Source organism: Notolabrus celidotus, chromosome 11 (genome assembly GCF_009762535.1).
Source record: "Notolabrus celidotus isolate fNotCel1 chromosome 11, fNotCel1.pri, whole genome shotgun sequence".
In the NCBI taxonomy this organism is placed as follows: domain Eukaryota; kingdom Metazoa; phylum Chordata; class Actinopteri; order Labriformes; family Labridae; genus Notolabrus; species Notolabrus celidotus.
Genome location: NC_048282.1, coordinates 15639581 through 15655413, shown reverse-complemented (window position 1 = coordinate 15655413; position 15833 = coordinate 15639581). Strand labels below are relative to the sequence as shown.

The 15833-nt window shown below is 38.9% G+C and overlaps 1 protein-coding gene across 2 annotated transcripts in view; it reads left to right on the top strand.

The window, feature by feature from the left end:
* The window catches only part of cntn3a.1 (contactin 3a, tandem duplicate 1), a 97302-nt gene that overhangs the window by 34268 nt on the left and 47201 nt on the right, over positions 1–15833 (top strand). For both annotated transcript variants that reach the window (XM_034695785.1, XM_034695784.1), the window contains exon 5: positions 2734–2829. In XM_034695785.1, the coding sequence (XP_034551676.1) occupies positions 2734–2829 (96 nt within the window). The remainder of the gene's footprint in view (positions 1–2733; positions 2830–15833) is intronic.

Below are 15833 nucleotides of genomic sequence, written 5' to 3'. Positions count from 1 at the left end.
AGTTCTTACCGAACTCTCCACAGCGATCTGAAATTATCCTACCACCCGACACTAGTCGCACTATTTTTCATACCCAGAAAACAGTCAAATTGAGCACACAGCTAAACACAAGGTCACAGAGTCTGTTGGTAGACAATGGCCACGGTCACATGATGTTTTTTAATTCAGAATTAATTATTCAGAATTAAATAATTTTGAATTAAAGTATTCTCGTTCGCGTTTACATCGAAATAGTAATTCCGAATTGAGGTTTACATGGAAAACATGTTTTATCCTCTTTATTTAATTCCACTTAAGGTCTGGGGGTTGGGAAGGGCTCTGATTGGACAGGGACGGGCATTACATACTTATGTCTACCGGAAGAAAACAGACTCCAGATCCTGCTTCTTGTATTTTCAGTTACAACACAATAAGTACAATTTTCGCTTTGATTTTGATTATAGTTTTGAATAAGCAGCTTGACACAGAGGAGAGGGGGAGTTCGAGGGGCCCGAGCCGCTTTTGTTGTTGTGTGCCTTTGCTTTGTTGTACTCCTGCTTCAACAATTTGATAAGGTTTGATAGTTTAGAGTGTTCCATATCTCAGATTTCCACTTGTTTTTTACCTGAGTGGCGTCTCTGTCAGGGAAACCTCCCTTGATTAACACATTTGTATGCTTCCTTCCATCAACTCTTTTCATGATATCCATTTCTTCTAAGGCTCCTATTAAAGAAATAGTCTCGGCGGCCATCCTGGAATATGTGCCCGCCAGCACGGAATGTGTGTGTGTCATCGCGACAGGACAAGGGAATGAAAATGCGCAGAACGACCGGCATTAATTTAAAGCGGAATGAACATATACATGATCAGGGAATTATTAAATTTGGATTCAAAATCAGAATAAACCAGCCACTTGCTTCAGATTTAAGTTTAATTCGGAATGGTCATTTTCATTTGGAATTAGGTGTTTACAAGGTCATTTTTAATCTTTTTATAGAGGATTTAATTTTAATTTTGAATTAAAGAGGAATTAAAAGTCTCATGTAAACGTAGCCACTGTCAAATTGGCTTGAGTATGGCTAACATTTGTAAAGCTAGCACCACCAACCTTGAGTCCTACTTGCAAGTTGATGTCCACATACCTGTGCTGGTTACAAAATGCTCAGGTCGAGTGGTTAAATGCCAGTTAAACAGACAGACAGCCTACATACAACTTCATCTCTATTTTTGAAATCTGCCAAACCCCTTCACTCTACGGGATGCTGTCTGTCATCTGTTATTGTTTAAACAGGGAAAGAAGATCATTATAGCAGTATGGCAGTAGCCATCAACCAAAGTTACAGCCCCAGACAGTGGTGGGTGGCTACAGCTTAGACAGTATTTGACTGGCATTATGGGCCTACTATAACAAAAATATGAATCATGTGTCTAACTGACTGGCAATGCTGGTGCTGCTGAGTAGTGGTGATGAGATTCAATTGTTTAGTAAAGTGTGCACGCCCATTTTTTAGCAGGTACTGGATATTACAACAGTTTCAAAGCTTCATTTATCAGCTTTAACTTTGGCTGTAAAATCAATATTCAATAAAGTTTGAAAAATGTAAATGCATTTATTGTACCGTAAGAAGTGATGTAAGTTTAATTCAAGCAATGCACTGAACTACACAAGCAACATCAGATAATAATTACTTTTACATGCAGTTCTGGTATATACAGCATAAAAATGTTAAATGAACACACATCTCAAATTCATTATGGAGCTTTTGCTCATCCAGAGGGATCTATATATGGCTTGTTGGTCCAGAGGGAGCCTATGTGTGCTGAATCTGTTCATGCACAGTGAAGATTTATGCGATTGTTATCCATGGATCAGCCATAGATTTACAATTGGCTACTGAAGCATACACACAATCTGTTTGCAGCAGATATCCAAAGAACAAAATGATCTTCTAATTAATTTGTGAAGTCATAGAGGAGCTTTCATTTGCGAACCAAAGTAAGGCTGCTTTCAGTTGTAATAATGTAATACTGTTCAGCTCGATGCAGTTTTCCATTACTCAAAAGGTCTGCAGAGATCACGTACTGTATTTATTATGCCGAGAATCATCCTGCTGTGGTTGTACATAGGAGGTGTCAGTTTTGCATTCTTCCTCCCTGGTTTTGAATTCAGTCTTGATTATGTCATTATATGGCAGTCGCATATTTGGCTGCATTGCCTGCGATATCTCTAAGAGCCACAGCAGGCAAGAAAAGCCGAGTGTTCAAGGATTGCCGTCTCTATTTGCTTTCTCTCAGCAGGTTGTCAACAAGTAATCGGTCTCCATACAAATGATGTTTCAGTCTTAGTCATTTAATTGTTGCGGGTCCATGTGCAGTGGATGAAACACAGAAAGTGATAACAATACGCAGTTCCAATTAAATTCACTCATGTGTGACTTATACTTGAGGAATTGCTTTCTGCTCCAGTCAGAAGTGTTTTGGACTTTACAGCACTTTGTCTGCATTTATGCACACATAGTATGGGTGTTTCAGGGAAATATGCAGAAGTTCTGCATCGTATGGCACCGGCAAACTCCGGATAGAAGCTTTGTTATACCAGGATGTGAAATTATTGAGCAGCCATAGATATGAGTCGTAGTGCATTTTTATCTCTGTAAACAGCCGGGTATAACCTGTGTGGTTCCTGTGTGCTTATGGATTTTGTGGGAATGAATTGATTATTTTGCTTTATTGCTTTTGTGTTTTGGCAAACAGACCTGGAGAACTTCAAGACCCAGAGAAGAAGTCCAGTGAGGGTTCGTGAAGGTCAAGGAGTGGTCTTACTGTGTGGTCCACCCCAGCACTCGGGAGGTAAGATGGCTTATTCTCATGTTTTATCATCATCCTCTGGCTTTTATTTTGATCCCTCCCTTTCATGAGCAGTCACTTATGCCGCTGCTAAGCAAACACTCATTGAACGTGAGTAATCAGTCTCACTCAGTAATGTGGAAGCCACAGAGCACTATCACTTTTCTCATTCCTTATCTACTCCATGTTTATCTGGACAAAGTGGAAGTCATGTTTGCGCTCTCCTCCTCAGATCTCCTGGCTGTTTGTTTGTGTTGTTGAGGTCAGTGGAGTGAGTCATTTTTACTTTGGGACACTCTGGCCTGTCAGCCTGATTTTCAGTGGGGGCGAGGAAAAACTTTGGCATGCCAGCTGAAGAGGCTGTCTGTGGCTGGGGCCCTGCCAGGCTGAGTAATAGAGCTTCTCTCTGAAGGTGCTTTGTTTGCTTCTCATCAGCCCTCTGCATCCATGACACTATCAATGGGAGTTAGCATCCAGTGCTATTAACTCCCACACAGGGGTCTGGAGATGGGCTTTTTGTTCTGGCAGCCAGCAAGGCTTGATGTAATTATCCACAGTTGGAGAATAAGGGTGTACTACAACATACTGCACACAGCAGGCGGTGAGGTTGGGGTCGGGAGGGGCGGGGTGATGTTTGTTTTGAAGTCAGCTGTAAAGAGCATCTTAAAAGCATTAACTCTATGATTTAGTTCTGTGGCAAAATCTATTTGTATGTCACTGGAAAATGGTGTTATAAAAAAAATAATGGTATTAACAGCTGGCTCTGAATAGAAATCCAGGGTTTAATTTGAGTGCAGATTTCTTAAAAAAAAATCTGCCAGCACATTTTTAAGTCAGGCACTATCTGTTGGGTGTTTTTGGTGATTAAAATGAATTAAGGAAAGTAGTTGCAAAGGTTTTAGGTCAGTTTATTTTCTTTTCTTTTTGCATTACATGAATGAAATGACTGGTAAGGAAAATAGTTTAACACAGTTAACTGTATTAAAATGAAAGATTCTTATTTTGCACACATATAGCACTATATAGCACTTTTTTATCACAAAGTCACATAATGTCATGAAATTTATATTTGTTGAAAATATATGCATTCACAATATGATAATATATGAAGCATCTGCTTGTACTACAAGCTTTGGCTGCTAGATTTGAATGCATGTTAACACACTGAACACAAACTCGTCTTGTGCCATTCTGTGTGAACTCAAGTCCACTAATTTGTGAGCTGCGACTGTGCGAAGCCACGTTGTTCAGCTGCTCCAGTGAAAACAGGGTAAGGTGTTTTCATCCCACACTCATTTACCACCCTCGCAGTCGCCCTGCATTTGTAAAGCTTTGTTTGTATAATTTTAAAATGAGACATCTCACCTTTCGTTGAAAAGGAAAGCTGGAACAATGAGCCATATGTTTACATTTGGCATCCTCGTAGTGCAGTTTTGTTTTTTTAAGACTCTTCCCCCGATGCATAGTGCTCGAATGCCAACACACAATCCAGCCAGCTAAAAACAAAACAGCAGCATTGTTTGGAGTTTTGGGCTGCAGCAGTGGCAAGCTCTGGGTGTAATTTGAGCTTAGTAGTTGATTACTATTTGAAGGGAAGTAATACTTATATAGTCAGGCATGTGACTGTATAAGTTTCTTACTAGAAGCTTGGTGAGCACTTTTTATTAATGCATCCTAGAGGCAGGCTCATGCTGGGAGGAGGAAGAGTATGTCCTCTAAGAAGTCAGAGAGTGTGCTGATCCCTGATATAGAAGCATTTTAGAGATGAGTTAGAGGTAAACGTGAGCTGGCATTGACTCTCCTCTCCTTTGATAAGTTACATGTAATATGCACATTTTACACATACACATGTCGTACTTGCAAGTTGGTGGAAAAAGTGAGAGATATTTAGTAACCAATCATAAGTTTATTCACTTAGAACTGTATTGATTCGGTTTAATAGTTTAAAGCCTAAAGTCAGTTTTGAGTCAAGAAAGGTCAAACCACTGGCAGTAATTCATAGCTACAGTATGTGCTCTATTTTATTAAACTCTATGATTTCTTATTTGTACTCAAGGCACTATGCACACTTTGACTTTTCCAGTAGCTGTCATCAGGCATATTGGAGGTTAAGGTGTATAAAGTCTTATTTTTAGTCTCCTGTTATTTTTTTTTCTACAATATTCAAGCAAGGTAAGATTCATTAATTGGCAAACTGAGGGCAGATAATATTCCCACTGTGTGCCTCGCACAGCTTGCACGGTTGACTTTTTTTTCATCAGACTTATTTGCCAAAACACATGTTTTAACCTGGCAGTCATACGTGGAATACAATTATAATTTGTATTAGATTTTTTTATGTAGTTAGTGAAAAGGTGTAACACACTGTTTCAGGACAAATTTTGTTTCAAGATTTGAGAGATTTGTATTACAAAGAAGATTAAGGCCAAGGATGGTTTTGACTTGAGGTCATAACTTATACTAACCTTTTCAAAGCTTAAGAATTATTCAATATTCCTGCTGCTTGCTTCTTAAAAGGGCTAGAAGTGTTGAATGACTTTGACCGGTGGTCAAATCACTCTCAAAGTGAACCTCACACCTGCATCTTAAAGTGTAGAAACACCACACATGATGAATTCAGGTTTATTTAGGGGTACAGCAGGTGGGGAGGCACCCCTGTGAGAAATCTAACAATGTTTGTGTCCTTAAAGAGCCTTTGAAACTCACCTCCTCTAATGATTTAAACCCTCATCTCTCGTCTTTTTTCATCATTTTTATTTCATGGCTGGTAGAATGGGGTGTTTTACATTTAAACTAACAGATGGTAAATCCAGCAGGGTATTGTATCATTCGTCATCTGTTGTTGCTATATTCCTGTGCAATAAGAGGACTCCAGGAGACTGTTTTATTTGAACTAGAATTAAAAATGTAACATCTCTCTTTCTACACTTATAACATTCAGGAGAATCCCCCGGCTTCTGATGCTGCACTTTGCTCCAGAGCTCCATCTGCTTAGTTGCGACCGCGATCTTGCATATTTGACAAAGTCACAGATGTTTACGAAGATGTCATTGGAGACGAGATATCTGGTTCTTGATGTTTTGTCTTGAGGGACTTATTTAATAATTCAGTTTAATAATTCATGTTCATCTTGTCTGTCATTTGTTACCGAAACTGACTTCCTTTATTTAGACTCTCAACTCCCCTTGGACTTTTTCTCAAACACGACGCTGATCACTTGGGACTAGAGTCCTGCAGGGCTTGTTGTCAGTAACCAACTCGGTTACATTGCACCTGGCCCATATCTGTCACATCCAGTCTGATAGGAAGCCTGTACCTGCTCTTAAAAAGGAGTGATAACTACGTCCTCGCAAGCACAAAATATGAAGCCCTGCTTACTGTTTTGCCATCATCATTTTATTTCCTTAGATGCAGAGCAACCCAAACGCAACACTGTAATACCACTTAGCACATAAACTCATATTATTATTGGAGCACATGTACCAATAAAATAGTGTATCACAATATTAGATTTTATAACTGTTGTGCAGATTTATGTTAATGCAGGTTGGGTAGCAATTTCCTTTGCTGCTTGTTCAGTTACTCAATTTGCTTCAGTTCCCTCCTGACTTACCCGTGTTAGAATGTTGGCCAATTCATTTAAGGACAATGAGCCCCATGCATGCTTGTTTTCATTTTTATTTTGGTACACTCTGTCTTGTGCAATTTAATGAAAGAAAAACAAGTAAATCCTACATGCAATTCATGAATTGTCCACTGACAGCCAGGTCTGTTTTTACCCGCTTGGGTATGTTGATGAATTGAGTTTGATCTTAAAAAAGATGTTCATGCCGGGTGATCTGCAAAGGTAAACTGCCCAATAATCCCCATAAAAGGGCAGCAGATTGAACTGCCATGTGCAAACCATACACCAAGAAGCCATTGACATTTGGCAGATAATGTTAAACCTAAGCATTTCAGTAAACCTATAGTGCAGCGTTCGTCTTTCACCACATCGCTTCGTTGTTATAATCCACCTCCTGCTGAGTCAGGGGATGGTGGTGTCATAAGCCACAGGAGCAGGGGACAGCCTGAATAATGAAAATTATAGACTTATCAGAGACTTATGAAAATGCTACTGTGTAATACTATTACCAATTTATCATCTGTCCCAAGGAATACGCTGATCCAACTGCACATCCCCCATCTCTCTTGACTAACAGATAACTCGTCTATAAAGACATTTGAACCCACTGAAGACTCAGCCAAGGCAGAATGTCTTTCTCTCCATTGTCTCAGTCGCTCTTAATGACTATTTAAATTGTATCAAATTACATCAATAGTACAAAATGAAATCAGGCATATATTGATATGAAAATACTTGTAACTCAAAATAATTCAAAAAGCAACAAGCTGCCTGCATCATGTTTAACCAAAGACAGTTTCTCATTACTTTCAACCTAAAACATCATTGATCATAAAAGATGATTTTCAGGTGGTACCCTGTTCAGAAAATGTATATGTAGCTGCCATATGCAAGCATGGTGAATATAATACAAGTTCAATTAAGACATTGGTGGGGTCTCTCCCACTTCTCACAGACACAAGGTGAATGAATGAATGAACGAATGAATGAACGAATGAATGAATGAATGAATGAATGAATGAATGAATAATAATAATAATAATAATAATAATAATAATAATAATAATAAGACATTTTATTTATAAAGCGCTTTTCTAAATACTCAAAGACGCTGCACAAAGAATAAAACATCATATTAAACAACAGAATAATAAAAACATGAATAAAATACATTTAAAAGCAATCATACGTTAAAAGCAGTTCTAAGTAGGTGGGTTTTGGTGAGCGTTTTGAAGGTGGACAGGTTGGGGCAGTTTCGAATGTTTAGTGGTAAGGCGTTCCAGAGGGTGGGGGCGGCGACAGAGAAAGCTCTGTCCCCCCAGGTTCGGTGCTTGGTGTCAGGTGGTAGGGAGAGGAGGGTGGACGTTTGAGGATCGGAGGTTACGGGAGGGGGTGTGGCAGGAGGGGGGTGTGGTGGTAGAGCAGGTCGGTGAGGTAAGAGGGCGCCTGGTTATGGAGGGCTTTGTGGGTGGGGAGGAGAATTTTAAAACGTATACGCTGTTTGATAGGGAGCCAGTGGAGGTTTTGGAGGAAAGGGGTGATGTGGTCACGGGAGTGGGTGTGGGTGAGCAGGCGGGCGGCAGAGTTTTGGATATGTTGTAGTTTGTTGAGTTGTTTTGAAGGAAGGCCGTAGAAGAGGCTATCACAGTAGTGGAGTCTGGAAGTGATAAAGGCGTGGATCAGGGTTTCAGCGGTGGAAAAGGAGAGAGATGGACAGAGAAGGATGATATTTTTTAAGGTTAAAATTATACTGAGGTTGTGAACATGTGAGGATGGAGTGAGGGAAGCATTGTTGATGGAGAATGAATGAATGAATGAATGAATGAATGAATGAATGAATGAATGAATGAATGAATGAATGAATGAATGGATGGATGGATGGATGGATGGATTGATTGATGGATATTTTATTGCTGTGTCAGGTCATATACATGACACATCTCTTATGGAATTATTCAAACACATTGACTGAAAGTCAACCCAAATATTCCAGGGTTTCACACAGCCAGCATCAAACAGCATCCAGTAGTACAATAACATCATTAAGAAAACATGAACCACAACCAACCAAATAATAACACACCATATTGACCCTCAAATCTACACATACTGTACATGTATACGTATATATTCCATACAAGCACATATACATACATATAATATATACAGATACCACACAGTATCCTAAACTCAATACGCAAATTAGACAACATAGATTCATAAATGAACTCCCTCTTAGTTCAACTTTTTGGAACAATGTAAATCTAACCCAAACTAATCGACCAATGCATTATATGATAAACAGAGTCTAAGCAGGTTAATGTTGAAAGTTACTTTTCCCCTCTGTTCAAATGCTTTAAAGATCTATTCTGACAAAGCAAACACATTATCAAAGAGATATTCAATTGAATGATTATTATCCATAAGAATCACGTCTCAGTTAGGTGCATTTACTTTTGTTAAATATAATTTCTTGTGAACCCTGGTATAGAGGACAATATAGAATACAGTGAATTTCCTTTTCCAATTCAATGAGCTCACAATATTCACAGATTCTTTCATCTTCAGGCACACCTCTTTGTATCCCTGTTTCAGTATGTAGTCGTTGTATACCACATCTTAACAGTGCACATAGTGATATATATAATAGTGACATACATATATATGTTATAAGACTTCGAGTGGTTTACTTGTAATCCGTCAGAATAGGTCTGGCAGTTTTTTTGAGCAAGTCTGATCCATACATCCTGCTTTTTCAAACAAAAGTTTGTAGCAACACAACAGAAAGAAAGAGCTTATTCTTGTGTTCATTTTACTAAAGAGTTGTTTATAACTTTTGAGAAAATATAATAAACCTGATTTTTGTAAGGTGAGTTATTTAATGAAACAATTTTACCCTAGAAAGTAAAAGTGATGTGTAGTATAAAGGAAAAAGAGCCAAAATATGATTAGATAAATGCTTCGAGCTAATCATAGATGTACTGTACATACCCAGTCTAAATTAATGCGGGGTGACATGGTGTCCTGGCATACAAGGATGCTCAAAATCCAATATGCAGTATCAATGTTCTCAGACTAGCTGTCAACAATCATTTTATTTTGGTGAATGGTGAATAATTGCTAACCTCGGTCCATTTCATTCAAACTGGGTCAGTTCGCTTCCCTGCTGTTTCTGTCCTATCAAATAAATGCAGCAGGAGCACGCTTTTGTCCAAGCAACCAGTAATGCTCAGACCGCTTTTATTTACACCTACAGCCCATTCATTCTTTCTTGTTGTGATGGATCATAGCTGTTCTCTAGAGACCCAGCTCATTGCTTGGAATGATCCATTTTCTGACAATATTTGCAGCAGCTGTCATCGTAGATTATGTCTATTGATGGAGATGTTGAGGATGCTGAGATGTGCTGTAGGATGAATCATCTCCAATTTTCCAACATCTTTGCTGAAAGGCTAGCATGGACATACAGGTTATGGTTATGAGGCAACCTATTTAGCTTCAGTTGCATGCTGACAAATTCAAATATATAGATGTGCACACACAAACACAGACACATCCAGAAGTCTGATTTTCTTGGCTCCATTTAGGCCTCTTAGAGTCTATTAACATCTATACTCTACCTGCTCACTCACTTATATAGCAGACACTTTGAGGACATATTTATGTCCTGTATTTTTCAGGGACATAAATAAAAACCAAATACTTTGAGTTTATTAGAAATAAAGAGCTAGAAAAACACAAAATGTTCTCTTGATGAATTCTGTATTAATTGACATGAACAGGTAATGGCAGCCAAATAAGGATTCACTGATCCAACTTTTGAAGTCCTGATTCGATATGATACCTAGGCTGCACTCATGGTATCGCGGATACTGAGCAGCGATCTAATACCAGTATTAAATGAACAACATGTATCTCTGAGGATCACACCAGGAATCATTTATGGGCAAGGCAACATCAGGCTTTTCTCACTTCAACATATAAACCTAATGAAACAAATAAACACATGTAAATGAACTGATTGGATTGTACCCCAATCTGCCTCACAGTCTGTCTCACTCAGCCTCCGCTGTGTCATTTAACCTTCTCGCAATCTGAGCTGATTGTAAGCAGCTAAAGAAACACACTCCCATGATGTCCATGGCTTTTTTCATGTTGCTAGAACTGTCTCTTACATTGACATGCATTTCAGTCAGCGGGATGTACCACTGATCAAGCATTTCCCTGATGGCAGTCGGAATGGAGTCATTGGTGTGTTTGATCCGTGGACGTTTGTAGATTGCAGCACTACTCTCTACGATATGCAACCAGTCTACTGTTAAATGTAAGAAGAGACAAACGTTAGAGCTTGAGATGTCTTTGGTGAAGCTTATTTCTATCACATCTTTTAACTCTGCTGCTTAGTGTTCACACACACGTCCTTGTAGAGTTCAGACAGAGTTGTTCAATGTAAATACTTTCATGATGTATGGTGATTCCAAGTGTTTAATTCAATCACTTATTTTCAAGGGCCTGCAGGGGTTGCTCGTCCAAAACAATCAAAGTACTTATGACATTTTCAAGTTATCACTTCTTTCTGCAGCTGATTAGTTTTATCTACCTTTTTGTTTTGTAGAACTTGTAATTTTTCCTTAGTATGATGATTAATGAAGTTGATGTATATTTTTCTATGCTGCCATCGTATAATAAACTTTTCAGATTTCACAAGGAGTTATTGAAGTTGTTGGCTTAAAGGTGACATATCATGCAAAAATGACTTTTTAATGGTTCTTTACCTGAAATATGTGTCCCTGGCATGTCTACAAACCCCCCGAGAATGAAAAAAATCCATTCTGCCCCTGTTTTGATTTCTACACCTTTCTGTAAATGTGTGTGAAACGAGCCGTTTCAGACTTCCATGTTTTTGTTACGTAACAACAATATCCGGTCTGTCAAGGAGTCAGAGCTCGGAGCTTGTTCAGCCCATAGACTGTATAAAATAATACTGAATCCCTCCCCCGTTTTTCATTACCTGCACAAATGTGTGCTAACAAGGAGCTTAGGAGGGAGGCATGCTAGTTGTAGGCTGTCTTAATAAACACAAAGGTCGGTTTTACTCCCCACGTCTGCAGATTTGAAGATCTAGTGGATGATTTTTATTTATCATGGATAAGTGCTAGCGCTAATTAGCATAGACACATAGCTATATGTTCATAGCTGTAGCTGTAGCTGTAGCTGTAGCTGTGTACCAAGACACACGTCGACATACTGACAAATAAAACAACAAGAAACACTAAATCTGTGACCAATCCTTCATAAAAGGTCCTGCTGCCTTTCTGGCAGAGGTCGGTTTTACTCCCCACGTCTGCAGATTTGAAGATCTAGTGGATGATTTTTATTTATCATGGATAAGTGCTAGCGCTAGTTAGCATAGCCACATAGCTACATGTTCGTAGCTGTGTACCAAGACACACGTCTACATACTGATAAATAAAACAACAAGAAACACTAAATCTATGACCAATCCTTCAGAAAGGTCCTGCTACAGGCGCCTCTCCGTCAGGATCAGATTCAGAGGGTTGAAGTAATGCGATCTCTGAGCAGCCGTGTATATTCAGCCAACATGTAAACATTAGATCAACGTGCTGGAGAGCCGAGGCACATCCACTTCCGGAGGGGGGCGTGGTCAGAGAGAAAACAGAGTGTTCTGATGAGGAATGAAGAAGACTTTTCAGGCATGCCAAAATCTGATTTCAAAGTGTTTTTTTGAGCATAAACTTTAAAGACATGTTTTGGGGACCTCTTAGACCAATATATATTGATGAAAAAAGTGTGATATGTCCCCTTTAACAAACATGTAATACATCCAAACTAGGGAGGGGCACAATTAGTCACAATTAATTGATTGTTAAGAAATTACTTGAAACACGCATTTTTGTTTTCAATTTTCCGTCACGTGGAATAAACATCATGTGGTCTCATATTACACTCAGCTATCAGGGAGGTGTTTTAAGTTTAAAGCATGTTTCGATGTGAATCAGCTAAAGGTGCTGCGCACAGTGGAGACGCTCAGCTGGCGGCTGCGGCTGTGCGTCAGGTCTCCACGTGCGCTTTTAAAGAGGATCAATACGCAACTGCTGCCTACAACGACACGAAGGTTGATAACTTTAAACAGGACATTTCCCTACCTTTGGATACAAAGCCAACAGACTGGTGGGAATTGCTAGTGCAATTGCGAGTGTCTACTCGTTCTCAATAAGAACGAGTAGACAGAAAACTGGACTCTGTGAGTCTGAAGTACTTTTCTGTTAGTATTAGGAGCCTTCACATTCTTAGACTATGTCCACGGAGAATATTTGTATGAGCCTGATCATTGATAATCAGTGTTGAACATGTTACCCGTATTCAATACCGTCAGTTATATGCATTTTGTTGCTGTAGAAAATATAATTTAGGGGAAAAAACGTATTTGGCATTGTTTTTGATATAAGAATAATAATGTTTTTTTTTTAAATTGATTAATTGATCATTGATCATTAACATTTCCAAAAATTGATCACGGAAAAATACTTCAAATGTACATCCCTAATCCAAACTGCTGAGCCTTCGTTGTTTGCTTCCTTTATGCTACGTTGGCTCCAACGAGCCAAATGCATTCACCTACCTGCTCACTGATGTCGCATGATGTAGTATAGTAACCAGTGGATTGGCCCTGTAGATGTTTGTCCCTGATTTCCATTCTGGCTATTTGAGTCATTATCAGACCGCTATCCGATACCGGTGCATCCCTATTGAAGAGCTGAAGGAAAAACTGTGAGGAAAAGTGCCACAAAAATACGAAAAAAATAAGTTGCATATATAAGACGCAGTTTGTTTTTGGGGTCTCACAGAGGGGAAATGGTTTAACCGGTCTTTCTGCGTTAAAGCTTCCATTGCTATCAACTAAGTCCACAACGTGCAGTGTCTTTGCAACTGTGAACATCTGTCTCGTAGGGATGTCCCGATAGAGATCTCAACTAAGATCGAAGACGATCTAAGCATTTCTCAACTGATTGCGGATCCAAAGACCCAATCAGGGAGAATCACTTGCTAGACTGGTCTGCTTCAGTATGTATCTAGCATGCTTTGCACAGCGATGCGGTTGTTTACTTTTTGAGCGCCATCTTCTGGGTAAAATCCCGAAACGCAAAAAAACGCTCTCTATTAGGTTGCACAATTAATTAAATTTTAATCGCAATCATGTTTTTGGCCTTCCAAAGATCAAAACAACAGGATTGACAGGTATCATTGATGTTAAAAATGCACACTTTGCCTGAAGAAAATTCCCCAGATATGTGGTCATGACTGAAAATTGTATGTCAAGAAATGCATTACCTCATTTAATTTATGTAAGGCTATATATTATGTAATCTGTGTTTATTCTTAAACCGATATTAATGTTTATTCACAAAAAACTTCAATTTGCTTCCCTAGTTCTCCTCTCCAGCGCACGCACCCACACACACACACACACACACACACACACACGCGCACACACACACACACACACACACGCACACACACACTCACACAGGCGCCCACACTCAGGCTGCACCTCTCTCATAGCCTCACACAGTTTCTCTCGGTTCTCCTTTACCTGTACGTGTCTGCTATGTTAAGAATATTTATCAGCAGCTGTACATTTTAAAAAATCAGCCCCATAACACCATTCACGCTTGAAAAAGTTTCAATTGTGACTCTGTTATGAGAAGTGATACCCATGTTGACGGGGTATCTTAATGATCCAACGCTAGGAGTGTAGAAAAACATCTGCGGTAAAGCAGGCTGAGAGCGGGAGGTTGAGGTGTATGTTATAATGCAAAGTGTTGTAGTGAGCATGGACAGCGAGGCTTACGGTTAACAAGCATTAACCTGTTGTCGATTGCACGACTAAATAGAGAGTGACATATAGGTCCGTTTCATGATTAAATAAGTACAAAGCTATAAACCTAAGTCATAAAGTTTTAAAGATGAGAGCCTAAAGACTGCATGAAATAGTTACATCTATAACTGCATGGTGATAAAATGTATGCAAGAAGAGATGATTTACTTTTAATACCACACTGTAAAAATACTTCATTAAAGTTAAAGTCCTCTGTTCAGGTGTGTTATCATCAAACTTAGTCAGTTCTCATAAAAGTAAAGATTTGATGCGGAACTGTTATGGGCCAAAAACACCAGGTCAGATTTTTTGTCTCCTGTAGTTGAGACGCAGGATAATAAACAATAAAAAGTAAGAGAAAATGTCCCAAAAATGAACAAATACTCATGACCTCAATATTGATTAAAAAAATCTGATCTGGCATATTGGTAGCACCAGTTTATAAGACGCAGCCCACTTTTCAGATGAAAAAAATGTAATTACAAGTGCTTGATGTACGCCACACTTTACAGTTTTTCTCTTTGCAATGTAATGTAATAAAACCCAGAAAGGTAAAGGTATAAAGATTGTACAAAAAAAAAGGAAAAAATGTCGTACCTTCATGTTCAAAAACTTTAAGCTATAATACTTAATTTCAGAAGTTTGAATGTTACATCCTACTTTAATCTTTCTTTCAGGAAAAAACACTTTCCTCATCCTTAAGTTGAAGACAGAGAAGTTTTGTATGCGTAATTTTGATAGAAGTCTTCTACGTGCATAAAGAGACTAATTAGAAGGCTATATTAAAAAATAATATGATATTGGAAGACACAATATACATAAAACATTTAATGAACACATTACAAAAGACTGGAAAATGCTTAAATATGCTCAGACAAATAATAAAATACTTTATTTACAGCACTATGAGTCTACTGTTGCACATCTGAAATAAAGAAAATCCCCATTGGCTTTTAAATAGACTTTCACAGCGCTGATAAAGTGGGAACCATACTCCCATAAAGGATGACAGGACATAATTCATGATCAGCACAATACAGCCATAGACAAGGATCTGCCTCATCTCCCCTTTAAAGGATTTCAATATTCCATGCATGATTCAGGAAGCCATTATTTCATTTTAACGATGCCTCAAAACCCTCAAGACAGCTGCAGAGATCTGTTTGGTGCATCCGGGATGCTCTAAAACTGTAAGACATGCTGAAGCTGTGCTTAAATAACAACCGAAATATTGTCAGATATCAAAGAAGAGCTCCAGTGTTGCTGTTGTTTCACTGCGCTGTACTGTATTTGCATTAGATGCTGGTCTGTGTCATGTTTTTCTCTGAGAGGGTCTGAATGGCTGTGGTTAGACCAGGACCTAATGCATCTGACCTCCTTTCACTAATGGAAACCAGCCTTTTAGATTTACTCAAGGCTGAAATCACTTGTTCTCCCTATACAGTGCATCTACCCCAAAACAGAGGCTGCTCGCTGGCTGGT